This window comes from Corvus hawaiiensis, chromosome 18, assembly GCF_020740725.1.
Source record: "Corvus hawaiiensis isolate bCorHaw1 chromosome 18, bCorHaw1.pri.cur, whole genome shotgun sequence".
NCBI classification, from domain to species: Eukaryota; Metazoa; Chordata; class Aves; order Passeriformes; family Corvidae; genus Corvus; species Corvus hawaiiensis.
Genome location: NC_063230.1, coordinates 6,201,712 through 6,220,537, shown reverse-complemented (window position 1 = coordinate 6,220,537; position 18,826 = coordinate 6,201,712). Strand labels below are relative to the sequence as shown.

The following is an 18,826-nucleotide window of genomic DNA, read 5'->3' as shown; positions in this document are numbered from 1 at the left end:
AAAATTGCTCTTACTAAATTCTTCATTTTATGCTGTTAAAGACATACTGATATGGGAAAGTTACTGCAGTACAAGCCAGGATGAAGCTTTGTATTGCACAGATTATTCTATAAGTGCATGTGGAGATACTTCAGTTTAAAGACCCATCTGTCTTCTTTTTTCCTGCAATCTGAAAAGGTATTTTTATTACTGTGGACTTAGTATTGAATTCCTTAATACTAAAATTAAACCTTTCACCAGTGTTGAAAGTCATGACAGTTAAAACTCTGTGGTTGTGTGTTGGGATATAATGTACCACTAATCCTGAGAACTGAATTTATATAAAACAAATACCTTAAAACATTGCAAAAATCAACATTGCACAGAGGGCTGGATTTAACATCTCTAAAAATACAAGAATGTTCAGAGGCAAAGTTCCAAAATGCCACTAAGTCCCAAGTCATGTGTTGTGACCCCTGAGAATATGGGACTCTATGTAGAAAGCCCTAGTAATGGGTAGTGTTGTAGGAGCTGAAATTTCTGTTGGCTCTTCAAGGTGTAGTATATCATCTAAATGTCATGAGAAGGGACTATTTCAGCATTGCTGAGTTATTTAAGACTCACTGTTGCCTTAGCCAAAAAATCCTTGCTCTGGGACCAACTCCATCCCTGAAGTGTCAGGGAGAGAAAGGAAATTTTCAACTGCTCTTTCCTGCTCCAACTGCCAAGCCTTGAGCTCTTCCTGCTTGGTTCTGACTGATCAAATCTTCCCTTTCAGCTTTTGCTTCACTCACCTCTTCCAAAGTAACACACCCATGACCACCTCCCACTGGCTGATGCCAAACTCCAAGTGCTTTTCCCATTTCCCTGTCTCAACCTACAGTCAAAACTCATCAGCAGATTTCAGTGTCAGGTCTAATTAAAACTGATGCTTCATGAAGCTACCACCAGAATCAAAACAATGATTTTTATTATAAACACAATCAGGTTATGTGAACGAGCTGTGCCTTTCAGGCTCCTGGCAGGCTGCCAGGGTGATCCCTGATTTTATAAAGTTTTGTTGCTACTGTAATATAAAAGTGGTAGTTCCTGAGGGAAGGTGCTGTTTTAGTGCTCTTACTGCCCTTCTCTGGTTCCAAAACAGGGGTCGTGTTTTCTCCTTCTACCAGTGTTTACCTCTTCCCAGGGCTGGTGAGGAGTAGTTTGAATCCACAACATTGTACTGAAGAATTTTATGGGATCATTTGTGGGTTTGGTCTATGGGGGCTGCAGCTGAAACCACACACAACAAGTTCAGATTGACTCTGGAGCATGGGTACAGTCCCTATGTTGGACCTTACAGTGAATGTGATATTTCACTTGGAATAGGAAAAAACTTTTCTTCTGTGGGTGAAGCTAGAGGGCACTCCCGTGGATTTTTCCCCTTCTGCTGTGGAATGCCGTCAGCACTGCAGTGACATGGGCTCTCAGGCATTTTTCTTCAAGGAGAAAACTTGAGAGTGACTTGTTTGAACTGCTTTGGGTGTCTAGAGCGTTTTCTTCTCGAATTCTCACATTAAAAAACCCCCACAAAGCAACAAACCACCAAGCTGTTCTCTTCAGGAAACAGCTAAAAGCCTTCTGTAAAGGCACTTTGCCGGGAATGGGAGGAGATTAGGAGAATATTAAATAATTAGAAAATAATCATCTTCTACCTCATGTGTTTTCTCCCCCTTTTTGTTCCACCCACATGCTGCTAATTTTCATCTTTTCTTCCTGCACATCAAGACGTCAGAGACTGCTTACAGAAAAAGTTGTTTTTCCTGAGTTGTCTGTATGCTTTATTAATGCAGCAAAGATGACAAGAAAGGAGGGGGAAGGAGGAGGTGGGGATGGGGGGGGGACAAAAGGACGAGCTCTTTCATGGTCTCCTACCAAAGGGTGACCATTTTGTTCACTATTGCATTTGCCAGTTGCCATGGCATCCCCCTCTCACTCTATCCTGGAGGTGTATTCTTGATATAATTAACAGCTCTCCTCCTTCTGTCTCCTGCAGAAAGCAATCATTAAGTGAACATGAAGGAAAGAAAAGACACTTTTTATCTTTTACTTTGTATATTAATGTTTTTCATCCTGCTACCTGATCTCTTTTGGTCCAATAATGATGTTTTTGTGTATGAAAGTGTTGCTGCAATATGGCTGCCTGTGTGGAGCAGGACATGAAGCCCCTGCATGCATTTGTGTAAATAGGGGATTTAGTAAGGCTAGAGTTCAATCATACGTATCTAAACCTTTGTTATTTTCTGTATATAAAGGGTCTTAAGAAATACGAGGTTCTTCAGAATCTTGATCATGGATACTGCTGGTATTTCTGATGCACCTAGAGGAAAACTTCTGAATGAGATTTCTTTTAAATGCTGCTGTAGAGAGATTGGTGGGGGGAAGAATGAATAGGCATAATTTAATTAAAACACAATATTGAGCAGGAGTTGGAGTGGTACTACTGTGGAATGTGGCCAGCATATTGTTCAGTCAGTTTGTGAGACAGCTTCCAGGCTTTGTGGGGATGTGCTGGTATCCTTCTAAAAAGGCACACCTTTGTGTGAGGTGGATTCTGACTTCAGTCCCACTAGAGTGCTAAACTCAGGCATGGGAGTAATTAAAAAAAAAAAAAATTGTAAAAGTAATTAAAAAAACCCAAAACCAAAAAAAAACCTGAAACAACAAAAAACAAACAAACAAAAAATTGTTATGTAACAGTTGCAGTTCCAGCACTTTTCATTAGGAAACTTTTGTTGGGAAAACTGTCACTTTCCCTTTCTTCGGAACATTTGGTTGCTAATTTTTCCTACAGCCGCAGAGCAGTGAGCCCTCCCAAGAGCAGTAGTGGGAAGGTTGCTGTAGGATTTCTTTGTTTTTTGACAAATGTTTTGAAAAAACATTAAGTGTGGTAAAAATAAACCCTTGGTCAGGTTCTCTGGTTTGTGACTTCACAGGTTACAAAGTAAAATTTTTCTTATGTTTTATCTTAATGCTCTATTTCTTTTTGCTGCTGCTGTTGTCTCACTACTGAAGTGCCTCACTGGGAAACTGGGAGCTATTTTTTTTCCAGTAACATCTGTGAAAAAATTCTGCACTTTTGCTGATAATTTTATTGGTGGAAGGCTGTCCCAGAGCTGGATTTCCAGCATTTTCCTAACTTCTTTTTACATAAGCTTTCAACATGGGAAGGGTTTGTCCATCACCTCCGTGAAGCTGAATGAACTCTTTGAGGAGTATGCTGAAATAGTCAAGGTTCTAACAAATAAGGAGACTGTTTTTGTAACCTAAGTAAGAAATAGTCACAATTCACACAGACATGCATCCTAATTATTCATTTAAATTTCATCTTTATACATTCTTCAAAATAAGAAACAATTTTTGCTAAGTTTTTTATAGAAGAGAAATAAGATAGTGGGGTCTTTATGGAACCAGTGGATCATCCATTACACATAATTTGGATATTAATAAGCCTTAAATATTTCTTCCATCCACTTTGATATAGTAGCCCATACAAAATTAGTACTGCATACCCTTCAGTGCCTCATGTGTTTTTTAAAAACCTAGAAGGAAGTCCAGTCTTGACTAGAGGAACCTGTAATTACAATGAAAGACAGGAAGAAGTCAGATAAAAGATTTTTTATCTTAATTCAGTTATATGCACTTGTTCTGTAAGTAACACTAAATGTGAGAAAAGATTTGTTTCTTCTTGGTGACTGAAGCCACTTTGTAATAGTGGTAGTAACAGAGGCACTGAGCGTGGTGAGATGGATTGGAGAGGGGAAAAGGAGAAGTTCTGACTCAGTCAGAACAGACTAAATTTTGAGTTAATGCCACAGCAAAGTAAAAACTAAAAAACAATCTTCTGATGAGAAACCACATAAAACACTGGTAAAGGATTGTCATTGCCTCTCAGTTTCCTACTATCTGTCTGTGGAAAACAGTCTTTATTATGCCTTACTGGTGGTTTAGCAGTAGAGAGAGATGAACATTAAAGGCTTCTGGTAAATCCACAACTTGCTGTAGTGAGTTTTTCTGGGTTTATTTCCCAGCTGGGTGTTAGGAGGTCCTGTGTTTTCTTGGAGATCTGCAGGATGATGAAATGTGGCCCCGTAAGTCCTGAGCAGTGTAGTTAGTGACACTGCCCTGAGCTGGGTTTTGTGAGTAGCATCACTTACTGATCAGAGGTGCTGGAATTCTTGCCCCTACACTAAACCCAAAATCTTTTAAAGAACACGTGCCTCACTGTGATGCTCATTTTAGCTTTGTGCTTACAGCTTTTGGATGGTCTTCAGTTTCTGAGTGCAGTAAAAATACATGAAGCAGGTTTAAATCACTTTTCTTAGGCTCTGTGAGTTGCAGAGTGCGCAGTAGACAACAATGGGTTTTTTAATGCTTGGCTCTTACGTTAAAGAAAGCTTTGTCCTTTTTCTTCCACCCCCATCCCCCCTTTTGAGAAAACAAAGTCAGTGTGAGATTTTTTTATTTTTCCTTCCTAAGTCTCTGTTTCATTGGGTTGAGAAGAACCTGTCTGTTTACAGCAGCCTGAGACAACTTTTTACCAGGTCACATCTGGAAAGTTCTCTTTAAAGTCATAAACACAGTAATCTTCTTGTTGCTTTCTTCTGTATAAGGCTGCACTTTTTGACTACATATTAGACTTTTTGGTCATGGTTTTCCCAAGTCAGAAACATCATGTTAGTTTCAGCTTTATTCTTTCTTGCAAATAAAATGATTCAATTCTGTGGAAAAAGAGCTGGGATACTTCATCCTGGTAGGGAGAAGAATAATGGAGGATAAGGTTATGAATTGTGGTCTTCAGCAGAAAGGAAGGAACCAGACAAGAGGCACCATTTAAAGTTGCAGCAGGAGAAATTTGGATGAAGTGATTGGAAACAAATGTTCACTGAGAAGGTGGTAAAACACTAGAACAGGGGCCTGGAGAGGCTGTTGAATCTCCTTCCTTGGCAGTATTTGGACTGGACTGGCCCTGGGCCCTCAGTAAACTGGTCGAACTGGGAAATCAGCTCTGCTTTGAGCAGGAAGTTGGACTAGAGACCTCCAGAGGTCCCTTCCAGCAGGAATTATTCCATGGGGTTGCTCTCTTCCTCTAATCATTTTTCGTCTGAATACCATCCAAATATTGCTGAGTTACTTTCCAAATGTCCTCTTTCTGGCTCTGGAAATAGCTGTGCATTTTTGTAGAAATCCAGTTTTTGAGGTGCAGATATATTTTTAACATATATGTACCTAAGTACTAGTACCTTCATGTGTTTCTCTGGAAAAAAATTGGATACAATACAAGCACAGAAATGTCAGGTTCTACATCATCTATTATGCAAGTTAATGAAGTGCATGGGTGTGAAGGGCTTTCCCTTTAAATCACAGCTGAAAACGATTCCTCTGGTGATCTCACTTCTGGCTTAAGGCTTTCTTCTGCAGTTTAATTTCCCTCAGGTTTGTGTGATCCCATTTGTGTGTTGAGACCTTTAGTTTTGGAACTGATGCTTTAAGCATCAGTAACTTGCTGCTTTCAGAGGCAGAATAGACCTTTTTTTGACCCAGGATGGTAATTGTGAATATCATTGCAGGTTGGTTTTTTTTTTTTGGTGTGTGTGCACACATAGAATCTGGCAGGTTTTAATTGTATGCTTTTTAGAGATTGATTAATCAAGTTCAGGAACTTCAAAAATACATTCTGCCAATTATTTTTTAAAAAAATGTACTTGTGTGCTCTCTACCTTTGAATTTTAAGTATGCATGTTCTTCACCTGAAAGTTCCTCTGTTTTCTCAGTGAAATTCTACTGACTCTTCTGGCTCTGTAATAAATCCTTGGTCATCTAGGACATTAGGGTCCAATTTGATTTTACATTGGACAGCAGAACTCTGTTTCTATTTTGGACATTCACCTCTTACCACCATGATTGAAATAAGGGAGTTCTTTTCTTGGTAGAGATAGTAGACAAACAATTAAACATCTGAGAATTCTCTCTAACTATATCTTTTACAGTCCAATAAATCTCCATTAAATGAAGACTGTAAAGAGTGTAAAATAAATGCTTTCTGTGGTCTCACAAGCAAGAATACTTTATTTGATTACTGATAAAAGTTATAGAGAAGATACTCGTTTTATGGGTACTTTTATTCCCTTCTTTGGTGAATTTATGTCCCACTTCCACCTTCTGTCTATATAATAAATGAGACTGCGTTAAATTTTTAGCACTGGCTTTGGAGAAGAGCGTTGCTCTTGGTGCCTCTCTTACTTCTGCACAGGCAGATCTTCCCAAGCCTGTTTCAACTGGATGTCAGTGTTACTCAGGTCTGCAGTTATCAGGAATTTATGATTTGGAGTTATGCTGATCTCTTGTTTCACAAGCGAATACAGTTTTCTATTTTCTCCATTTTTTCTCACATCATTCACTAAGAATTATTTCTTGTGATAATTTGCAAAGCACTGCAGATCTGTTTGTTCAGGTCAAGCACTTGTCAACATATTTTTAAATGAAAGAAATATGTTTCTGTTTACAGGAGATTGTAACTCATACTTAATTACAGAGTTCAGAAAAGTATGTTATGTTGTGAGGGATGTGTTAAATTAGACTTTATAAATGTGAATAAGCATTCAAGTGCTAGGTTGATAAATAGACCATAGAGAACGGAAAAATAATCCATAAAGGAGAAAAGATTTCTTCATAACAGTGATTGAGTCACTATTATATTCACTTTAAAGAGAGTGTTTTCTGTCTATAAAAAGTGCTGCTTGCAGTAGTCACTGAAGCAGGTGGCACAGAGTTAGTGACATGAAGACATTTTCTCACTGCTGCCCCCTTTTTTTGTGTAGTCGACAGGAGAAGCACCCACAACCCCAAAGCATACAAAGGACAACAGAGAGGGCTTCTTCCCAGTAGCACCAGCCACACTGCATCCTACCCCAGTGAATCCAGACACTGTGACTCCTGAAAATCTCCTGAGACTGAATGATCTGCATTCCAAATCCAAACCAGCCTCTTCTTCTTCATCCTCCTCCTCCTCAGCATCTTCAGTACCGCCCTCGCAGGAGTCACACAGGGACACCGAGCAGCTCCGGAGTCAGAGCGCAGAGGCTGCCCCCAGCATCAGTGATGTTGTTCGCGGTAAGTCTCAGCCAGGGAGAACGTTTTGGCCCCCTCTAATCAGTTGCCACATGGTGCGTTAGTGCCTGAGTTCTGATTCTGTCCCGTTTCCTGATCACTCCACCACATTCAAAAGACTACACAGATTTTTGTCTTGGTCCTGAAATGGGTGCATCTGCATAGTCGATACATACATTAATTTGTAGGATAGATTAGAAGTGACCACTCTATGTAACTTGTGTGTGAAATCATGAAATAGCAGTCTGAAAATAGTCATCTCCTTTAGAGAACTGAAGTCTCTAGCAGCGTTAAAATTGTTTTGTTTTCTTCAATGAGTTGAGGATCCAGTTCTTTTAACTTTTTACAAGATTTAAGGTATTTTAAAGTGATTACAATTAAAATAAACTGGTGGGCAGCCTACATCTGTCTTAGAAGTGCTTGATTACCATAATTAGCTGCACTGCTCTCACTGCCCAGCATATGTGTGTGTGGAGATACATAACACTGATGAGCAAGATTCTGCATGGTCTATGAAGTTAGCTTATCATCACTATTACTTTTCACATTTCAGAAAAGAAGCCTCTGAAAGGACCAGAATGTTGGAATGTATTATTTATAGCCCTGGTATGGTTATGTGCCAGGTTAGAGCACAAGAAAGGATTGAAGAAACCGAACAAATGTTATTTATTCTATAGCATGATTGTGTGATTTGTTTATGACTGTATTATGTAATTGGTTCTATATGGTTTTCTAGATGAGGAAAGAATAAATGAGAATGCTGTCATTTGCTTTACTGCTACCATGGCAGGCTGGCTTGTTAGCAGCCAAAAAATCTCTATGCCAGGCAATACTGATCCACTTTGGAGAATGAAGTAAGATTAGACCCAATTTCAGACTTGCCTTGGGTGCCCAAAGAGGTGCTTGGGAATATTTGTGGGACACTGTGCATGTTAAGGTGGCAGAGCACCTGCCATAGCCTGCACTTTCTTGCAACTTTAGCAGAAACACTGTCTGAAAAAGCATCTGCTGCTGCCTGTGCTCACTCCATCTGTTCACAAACCTGGGCCCGGCACTACTCAAAAAATGCCTTAGACAAAGTCATGGGAGCCCAGATAAAGTTATGAATGAACCATATACAGAACAGGTATTGTGGAAAATGATGCATGAAGATACAGTGGATATAGTGTCCAGATTTGTGAGACAGAATGTTTTCTTAGTTTGGAATTGTGACTTTGTGAAGTTTTTGTCTTTATACTTCTGTGTGTCATTTCTTTCCTTACGTAATCAGCCTTGGTACTGGAATGCACATAGTCTGAATTCATCAGCAGTGAAGAGCAAATTAGGGAGAAATAGGTTTTCCCAATTTGCTAATCTCTGAGTACAGGACAAAACTGAAATTTAACATCCAGTATCAGCAGTTGTATTATGGCTGTCTAATTTTCCTTTTTCACAGTTCCAGGGAGAGATTGTCTTGGGAAGGGAAAAGAGAAGAGGGGAGTGATAAGGAAGGAATGGCTTAGGCTGTGTGTAAATTACATTTGTTACTGTCCTTGGGAAGCAAAAGAATGGAGTTGCCTGGTGTCATAAGATGTCTTGGCAGGCTTGTTCAACGGGGACTAATTCAGGTTTGTGGGTAGACAACAGGAGAGGAAAAAATGAATCCTCTGTGAAGTTGTTATGTACTTACTAAGGAAACTGGTGTAGGAATGACAATGCTGGTAAGAACACATGCATTCTTCTGGTTTTCAAACAGAACTCAGGAGCATTTCTGATGTGCTTTCCTCTCTGCAATTCCCCAGGCCACGTTGCAGTGATTGGAACATTTATTTTAATCTTTTGACTTTCTCAGCTTTGTTAAGGTTGTAGAGTTAGATATTGTTCGTTCTTCTTTCATGTTTTCTATACATCATTTTGATTGAGGGAGATGGAAGGGTTAGCTGCTAGAATTACACCTGTGAAACTGTCTGAAGATCAAGAGGCTCTCTCTCCAAAGCTCTCAGCCCAGCACTGAATGCATGTGTTTGTATCTGGCTTTCTGGCTTTCTTACCTTGCAGGTCATTTTTCTAGCTGAGGGAGACACCAATTACTGCTGTGTCCTTTCTTCTTCTTTTCTTTTTAATTCTCCTACCTTTGCATCCACCTCCTCTAAAAAGAATTATTTATAATTCTGTTACAATCCTTTTTCATCTGCCTTCCATTAGTTCTGTTTGGGTAAAAACTCCTCCCATTTTTAGAGTAAACTGTTTTCAACTTTTTTGTCTCATCACCTCTACGTGTACCATGTTTGTTCACGTGGAAGTATTACACATCAGAGATTATTAGCTGCTCTCATTTTCTCTGATTTCACCCAGGGAAAGGATTTGTTTTTCCAAGCAATGTTGATGCTATGCCACTCATTTCTTATGTAAATATTTTCCTGAGATTTTGTCTAGTGCATGACTAACTGGTACAAAATATGGCGTGATGGAGTCCAGCAGCAGAGTGGTGATGGTGGCAGTTTCAGCATGACACCTTCCTACATTTGGGTATAAATGTACTTGGGACTTTTAGCCCTCGTAGCTCAGCCTAACATTTCTCTGGGGAAGCTAAAATAGGACAATTAAGGTAAACTCCCTCCAGCCTGTCACACTGTTCCAGTATTACACTGTTCTAAATTGCTGAAAAGTCTTGACATTTTCTTCTTTGCTGTCTTATTGCAATAATGATTTTTATGAGGAATGAACAGGAAAACATTCACATTTGAGTTCTGATACCAAGAGAAGGTTTTTGTACCTGGAATTATTTAAGTTCTGTGTTTTGCTTAAAGCCAGGTATTTACCAAGTTGGAATATAAAATCTGAGTAGAAGACTCCCCACTATTAATTTTTTGTCCATTTAAGGCCTAAGCACTTCAGTATGCAAGTAAGGTCATGATAAAGCTGCCCAAACTTAGAAATTCAAAGCTAGGGAAGACAATTCTTTGTGTTGTGCAGGGAAGTGGCACTCCATAAGCCACGTGAATATCCTGCTGTAATTTCAGATGTTTGTGAAATGGGCACAACAGGGCAAGTAGAGGTATAAATATAGTTTAACCTGTAGAACTTTGAGAGTTTCAGAAGCACAAGAAATAAATACAGGTGTGGACAGTTGCATGGAAAGGTGAGCAGACTATTGCATAGAGAGCAATGAAGTTAAATTGTTTTAAGTGTGTGTAGGCAGCTGCAGACTCCTTGAAAGGCAAATGTTCCAATTAAAGAGGGTTTTGAAGTGGGAAGTCCTAAGAATTCAGTAATGTTCAGTAGTGTTGGAATGTGACATTTCACCCTGTAGGATAACTGGGTGCTGGAGTCATAGGATGTCGCAGGGACCGCCACTGACCACTGCCCAGGCCAGCTCCTGCGGTGTGCGACAGGAGTGGGGAGCAGCTGGAGGTTCTCGGCTTTAAAGCTGCTCCTCAGGAGTTCAGCTCTGCCCAGGGGAGCTGAAGCTCCAGGCACGGTGGATGTCAGCAGTCCGGACGAGGGAGAGGATAAAAAGTAGCAAGGAACCTTGCCACACGGGATAATCCAAATTTCTTGGCGGCAACGCCCAGGAGACAAGCCTCGAGCAGCTCCAGGGAACCTCTTAGAAAGGGAGGTGTTACAATGGGGATGGCTTAACTGGGGACCAATAGAAATCTCTAAGGGAGGGATATGGACGAGGATAGACATTTCCTTGGGCCAATAGCCCCAAGGGGAGGAGGGAAAGGGATCACCTGCCCCAATGGGGCATCGAGGTTTAGGGGATTTCCAAAGGGGGAGGTGTCTAGAGGGGTAGGGTCTCGGGGGATTGACGGGGACCATATAAGGGTAAATTGGGAGGTTTCACATGATGGACACGGGACCTTCGGGAACAACAGGAGGGGTTTGGGTGATTGATAGGGAAAGAGCTAGAACCATGTAGGGAGCACCGGGGGAGCAGCTTGGGTCTGGGGCAAACCAGCTGGGAATAGGAGTGGGGAAGGTAGGGATGAACCATTGGGGTACAGAAAACTTATATAAAAATACAGTAAAGGTATCGCATCGCCACAATAGAAGAACTTTTAGGTGTAAGGAGTATCTTTTTCCAGAAGTCTGTGACTTAGTTTATTTTAGCAACTGATACATGACTTTAAATTGATAGTGGGTTCTCAGAAGACTGAGAAGACTGAACATTCTCCTAAGGCATTATTACAGAGGATGTAAACCATCATTTTGCATTGACAGCATCTGTCTTTGTGTTAAAAGTGCATGGCACAAGGGTCCACCTTGGTTCCTTACAGTTTCTAGATACCCAGACATCAGTGGACATCCACAATTCCTGTTTCTGAGTAAAATAGTGGAGATTGTACTTTGCCATCATTAGCTGAGCTTAACCTCATATTGATCTCAGTGGCTCCTGAGTTCCTTGTCATGAATTTCCAGAGACAAACACAGATTTTAAGAGCCTGTGATTCAGTGTTTTGACAACTTTCTTCTTACACAAAAGTATTTGTCCCTGTTGGCTGTGCCTTATTTTAATGACACATTTCAATTCACATTTTCAGGTACTTTTTAAATGAGTCTAAGTAGTAACATTCAACCCTCTTAATTGCAGTCAGTGTCTTACCTTGTTTTTTCTGTTGAATTCAAAATTGTGCTGTAGAGCACAGAGTTGTTTTCAACAGATGACTCAAAAAAAGATGAAACAGAAAAAGTTAGGGAGGCCGAGGACCAGTGGCCTCATATGAGCTGCCTTCATATTGCAGTTACCTGGTATGAAGGTTCTCTCTTAAATGGATGTGTTCTTCTGCTCTATTTTCTTGTGTCACTTGTGTGCATCTTGCTTTCACTACTTTCTCCTTAATTGCCAGTGTTGATGTGTTCTGGTGTTTGATAGCTGTCTTCCCCAGTTCCCAAGGCTGTATTTCTCCAAGGCTTTAAAACCTCTTCTTTAAATGCATGGAGTCCCACACTATTGGTACTGTCCTGGGGTAGAAGCTCCTGCCCACCTGTTAGTGACTGAAGAATCATCAATGGAAATCAGCCAGGCTTCCTCCAGTGAGCTCTGCATGGGATCTCTCTGATCTCTTGCTGTTTCAGCCTCCTTGGCATTGGTATTCTCACTTCCCCTTGTCTGATCTGTGCTTTTCATGAAGCTTTTTATTTTTCACAATGGGTGCACTCTGAAAACAACTTGACTGCTGAATGTCAGCAGGGGTTTCCTGTTTGCGAATGACTTCTTAATTCCTTTTTGCAGTGCTCAGACAGTACCAGTCAGTCATGGCTCTTTCTCTTCCCCTTGTAAAAGTATGCTGATTTGCCTCCTGTTGAAACAAACTCACTCCAGAAGAATTTTTCAGTACACTTAATGTCTATTTCTGATATCTACACTTCAGATTCCTTAAGTTTTATTTATTCAATCCAGTGTTGTGCAGAAAATCCTTTGACATTAAACTGTCATAATTTTTATGTACCTGTGTTGGATCAGTATGAGCAAATAGGGCAGGGGCAGCAGCTGCCCAGCAGAGGCAGGTGAGGTGCTGGTATGGAGCCAGGGGTTTAATGCAGTCAGGGCAGGTCTGTGCTCCAGGAGGCTCTCTAGCCCTGTGCACTCCTAGATCTCCTTGAAAATCCTGGAGAGTCACTGGCCTATGGTTGTCTTGCACTATTGAAACACGTTTTGTGGAGGTCTTTTGTAAAGGAACGTGGTAGCAGTGCTGTATGGTTACAATATGGTTCAGTTTCACTAGTTTTAGATTGCTGTCAGCAGCATAAAATTTACATATATTCCTGCACAAAGGCAGACTGAAGAGAGATGTAGTTATGAGTCCTCTGCACAGGTATTGTGTTGCTTACAAAGTACTTAGAAAATTGTGGGGTGTCATTACATTCACTTAAGAGATTTTTCTCCCAGCTGCTTTTGCTAATTTCCTTGTGCTTAGCTGGCTTAGGAGGGTGAAATATTGATGGTGAAGGAAAGGTCTTACAGCTTCTGTTAGATAACTCATAGAGAAAATTCAGAAGCAGAAGACTGCAAATGACTCTTCCTGTCCACAGGTGTTGCTGTGTGGTCCTCTCCAGATGATGTGTCCTTGCTGAGTCAGATATTAAACAATATCAATTAGCTGTGTTTTGATAATGCCATTTGAAAGTTCATGTATTTGAATATCAGGCTGTTGTCTTTTTGATCTAGGCCCATTGTTTGCTCTTTTAAATTGAAGTTTTGTTTAAAAAAAAAAAAAGAGAAAGTTAGGATTGAACTTCAGGGTTTTTCTTTACTCACGTGCATGCCAGGTTTCTGCACCTCTCGGACTGCTGGTGGTGGCAGGAAATGTTTTTGGGCACAGGAATTCCATTGTCTCTGCTGTTAGACTGGCACCAGCATGGCTATTAGAGGGATCTGGGAGTTAGTATGGGCCAGGGACTATTTCCAGGAAGCACTTTCAAAGCAGCCACCTGTTTTAAATTTTAGTCTCACTAATGTTCTGTGACAGCTGACCTCAGCATTAGGAGGAGTTTTGGGGTATGTCTCATATAATTGTACAGTACACTCTCCCTGCTCAGGACCTAGGGGTAAATATAGCACTGTGCTGTGCTGTTGCACTGCAAACTTCTGTTCACCAGACTGCTTGAATTTCTTTTATTTCAGGGGGCAATAGAACTTGTGTTCTGCAGCTTTTCGCCTCCAAAATTACTCTGATGCTTAATTTTTAGCATACGACTTTGTGTGTCAGCTTTGAATGTAATTTCCTGCATTTGGCATTTCAAGTCAAATACTTGTTTCTACAGCTATAACTTGGCAGTGCTTTCCAGAAATAAATTTCATGGCAAGATATTTGGAATTAATTCAGAGAAAGCCAGGCTACCAAGTATACCTGCCACATTCTGTGGTGAACTAGGTAGTCTCACAGTCTGCTGTGCTGTCGTACCTCATGGCTAATGGCTCTGTTGTTTCTGTGTTTCAGCATCCTTAACTCTGTTCAGCTGAGCCAACCTGTGTTCCAGTGCAGTCTTTCCACTGACTTAGAAGCACAGTTCATAAGGAAACTCTGAGCTCCTTCAAATTCAGGCTTTCCATGGCCTTTGCAACTGCTGTGTGGGGAAAAAAGCTGTATTAATTCCCAGCACACTGGAGGGCAAGGCGGATGGAATACAGAAAATGAATTGTTTTCACATTAGTATTATTTCTTGGAAATGTGGTAAGATACTTACTCCACTATGTCAGGGAGCAAAGGATCAGACCCGTTTTCATCACTGTGGAAAAAAATACAGTCTCTGCCTTGTACGGTAAATGAGTTGTATGAACAATTGTATGTGCTGTGGGTGGCCACTAGTACAGAGTAAACCATTTGTTACTGGGATGAGGAAGATAAGTGTTTCCTAGAGTCTGTAGGCACATAGGATTCCATCCTTACTCTTTTGAAGTGATTGGAAGGCAAGGTAGTACAAATCAGCTAAATCCTACTGATGTATTTTGAGGCTTTTTGTCTCAACACACAGAACTGCTGGGGAAGGTGTTTTGCAGAGGGATGAAGGCAAGTGGTGCAAGTGCTTTATTTAAGCATTCAAGGTTGTTGTCTGTTCATTTCTCCTTGTATTTTCTTTTGAAACTATGTTAATATTTTGTCCTGGAGTTCAAAGCTCAGCTCCTTCTTCTTTCCTATAATGAAATGGTGCTTTTTGCATGCACTGTGTGTTGCTTATATTCTTTAACATATCTGTGCTATAATACTTCAAACTGCTTCTGTCTGAAACAGGAAAATGTTTTTTTCCAAGTGCTAGTCACATTTTCTGGGCTTGCCTTTCAGTGGTAATGTAAGAGATTTAGTGCATGACTAAAGAATTTTTTGAAACTCCATACGAAATATTTTATAACACTAATGTAATGTTAATGTCTCATACCTGACAGCATGATGAAATCAAATTAATAAGTGTTCAGTGCAGAGGGACCAGAGCGGCTGCTTACTGGTTGCAGTACTACTGCTTTTAAACTTTCTCCACATCTTCAAATTGCCAAGTGATTATTTTTGCCAGTGTTATTTTTGATTTTATATACATCAGAATAGCAAAGTGAATGGTCTCAGTATAAAAACGGTTGCAGGGTTGTATAATCTGTGTGCTTATAGTGTGTGGATAAATGTATGTAGTGCATTCTCTGTATAAAGAGATGGGGAGAGGATATTAACTGTGATGAAGTCATGAACCCAGGCGCCCGCTATAGGCATCTGCAAACACTGGTTACCCTGGCAACAAGTGGGAAGAGGTTGGAGAGGAAAGCTGGAGTAGGTTGTTGCATTGAATTGTTGTCAGCTTGTTTCTTCCTCACTAAAGCAGGGAGATGTTGAAAGGTATGATGTCCCTCTTTCTATGTCGTGTACTATTTTTTATGTGTATTTAGGCAGTTGTTGGGAAAGGGAAGGCTAAAAAAAAATACTTGTAATTCAGCTCGATTGGAGAGGAACTTTTCAATATCAATAGTGATGTGCATTGCAAATCTGTGCTTTTCTCGGTATGCTTAATTTTTGTGTGTTGTGTTGTGAGAGTGCTAAATGGGTCTCCAGAGTACAGTACCTGTCCCATCCTCAGCCCGGGGACAAGTGTCTCTTCATACTGTATCTTCAGAAACTGATTTTATTTTAAACTGGGTTTGTAGAGCTAATGTTTGAAAACCTGCCAAGACAGTACAAGTACTGGGTAATACCAAAAGATTTATTAACAGATATTAAATCTGAGCTTCTGAACACCTTCAGAATGTGCTGCACTTACATATTCTTGTGTTCTCGCACTTGTGCAGAATATTGTGGCTCACAAGTTAGTGGAGTCTTTACCTCCCTGGGGAAAGTTTTTATTAGAAGAACTAGGACATTATGTTCAGGGCTTTAACAGCATCTTCCTCAAAACAAATATTAAAATATTCTTTTCAGAAACCTGTTTTAGACAAATAATGAGGAGATCCAACTGTATATTTCTTCTTGATTGTCCTGTGTTTTGACCTTTTTGTCTGTAATGAAAAAAGAACAAATATCTATGCAATATATTAAAGTATGAATTATGATATATACACTGAAACAACCACTTCTTGTTATTTTCAAGAAGTCTAAAAAATATTTTGTTCATTAACTTTATTTTTAACTTGGTCACTTGAGTGGCATTTTTTCTATGTAAAGAAAAAAATTTAAAATTGCACAGTCTTGAAAGAATAAAGTGTATGACCCAGTCAGGGGATAGAATTCTGTGACTGTATTGAACATCTCTGACAGCAAGGGATTGATTAGCAGACAGTGGTTCTTGATTTCTATTGTACTGAAAGGCACATTCTAATAGAATATTAACAAATATTGTTTCCACAAGTGCAGTGATAGAAATATACACAGTGTGCCAGACTCCTGCCCTTTCATTTCCATTCACTTCTACATTAAAAACTGCTGTCAGATAATCTTATTCAAATTTAAATCTAATTTTACTGCACTGTAAAACTGCATCTTCAAAACTTAACAAAAATGTGATCTGGAAAATGGAGATGTATATGAGGATGCTGAGTGCTCTTGAGAGAACATAGACTGATACTGGTCTTGTAGCATCTTCCTAGAATTAGGCTGCTCAAAAGAGCTTTTGTCAGTGGGCCATAATTTAGTTAAAATAAAGTAGAGCAAATCAGTTTAAGCAATGATATATCTTATAGTTAAACAAATATTGTTATCAGCATAAGAAGTAGAGTTTTGTCATTAAATAGTAATGCAAATCAGAGCTCTTATTCTGTATTGTGAACTAATAAGTCCCTAATGTAGTTAAGTAGTAGAGTACATACCAAACTGCTCTCAGTTAGCAGTATAGTTGAGGCTGTAGGATTTGCAGTTCATTTGTAAATAGTTTTGTACCTGCTAAATTAATTACTGGTTTGTATTCTGAGTTAATAAGTGGATAAGAAAGATTCTGTTACTACTTACCCTTGCTACTTAAGATGGTGATTCTGGAGTGTTGGAGTAAGTTAAGAACGAGTTGACTTCTTGACTGTCTTGTAAAGTAATCTGAAATCATCATAATTTTCATCTTGCTTTTCTTCAGATGTTGTTGTAATGTTTCCTCCTACCTTTGATCAAGTGTCTTGTAGCCATTTCAGTATGGGAGTGCTCTGGGTTTAGGCTGCAGCCTGTCATCAGGCACCAGCAGTGTAATGGGATATGTGTGTGTTGGCTTTGGGCCACGCTGGGGCTGATCCTGCTTCCTGCGGGCTCCGCTCCTTTGTCAGTGCGTGGTTGAATCCTGTGTGTGATGGTGGAAAGGGCAGGCAATACCTAGGGATCCTTCAGCTGTGCTCTGCTTCTTCAGCAGGGAAACAGTGAATTAGGATTTTCCTACTCAAGATTCCTGCAGTTAAGCGCTTCCTTCTGTGTTGCTTCTCAGCTGATGTGGTCTATTAATACATGTACAGATGCAAGTATTATTTTCCTGCTTCCAGTGCTGTATTTTGAAGTATCCAGAGAGAAATGTGCAAGAGAGTGCTGAGAATGAGAACTACATTCTTCTGCATTAGACGATTCCATTTTGTGCTTGATAGTGAGTGGAACATCACAGAACAGAAGCTGCCTGTGATCTGTGCTGTAGTGGGTGACCTTTCCTTTTTGGGAGCTATTGGACTATTTTCTACAAGCAATCTCATTTATCCTAAGGCTTATACAAGCTTTCAGCTACAAGTCTAGATGACAGGGTTTTTTCTTTACCTATGAAAATTAGCGGATCGAAGAACTTACAGCCTGCTTTCCTGAGCTTTTTTTCATACAAGTTATTCAAGAACCATAGAAATGATAACTCTATAAAAAAGTTGCATCTTTCAAACTGCGTAGATCAGACTGTTAAGCTGTAATGTTGTCTGAAGCAGTTTCTGCAAGGGGAACTCTTGTACAGGGGAATATTACCATGGTAAATTCCGAGTTCTTCTCTATATTGGTGGAGATGGAGAAGTGTTTTCAACACTTGAGGGGGTGGGAGCAGTTTTCCAATGAGGAAAAGTTAAAATATGTATTCCTTTTTAAGACATTGCATGGTCAAAATCCTAAATTAGTTTAGAGCATTGACATACAAAGAATTTAGAGCAAGTGAGACTGTGAATATCCACTGCATGTGCTGGCCCATGATAGCTGCCTGTGCACACCTTAGCCTGTGTAAATATAAGGTGATTCAAATTAGACTAGGCAGCCCTTTGTTTTTGAAGAACATCTCCATTTTTAAGAGAGAATAAGAGCTTGTTTGTGTGTCCGTAGCCTTGAAAGGGTTGCTGCCCTGCCCAGAAAGGGCACTGACAGCTCTCCGTAGTTGAGTGAAAATTATTCCTGTTATGTACAACATGCAGCTCAGTGTGTAAGAAAGCTGGTTTAACACTGCATTAATTTCAAAGCAGGTACAGCTGGTACATAATAACAAGATTGTACACACACACGTGGATTCTGAGTTACAAACATCCCAGGTTCTAGAATAGCAGAAGGTGGGAATTTTAGGCTAATATATTTATAGAGGTACAGTGGACATATCAGTGAAAATTGGGCATTCAGTATCACTTGATATTGGTTTCATGAAAAATGGATTTGGCCCTGTTATTTGATGTTCACAGTAATTAATCTTCCTTAGCAGTGAGCTGTACCTCAGTGTAGCGGGTACCTGTGGCTGGAGATCAGAGAGGGACCCATTGATCACAGCTGGTCCTTCATTAAGAGTGATGGATTTTGCTCTGCACATGGCA

At 40.0% G+C, this 18,826-nt stretch overlaps 1 protein-coding gene across 6 annotated transcripts in view; it reads left to right on the top strand.

Moving 5' to 3' along the window:
• The window catches only part of CABIN1 (calcineurin binding protein 1), a 107,669-nt gene that overhangs the window by 84,460 nt on the left and 4,383 nt on the right, over window positions 1-18,826 (top strand). For all 6 annotated transcript variants that reach the window (XM_048323221.1, XM_048323219.1, XM_048323220.1 and 3 more), the window contains exon 35: window positions 6,840-7,131. In XM_048323221.1, coding sequence (XP_048179178.1) covers window positions 6,840-7,131 — 292 coding nt within the window. The remainder of the gene's footprint in view (window positions 1-6,839; window positions 7,132-18,826) is intronic.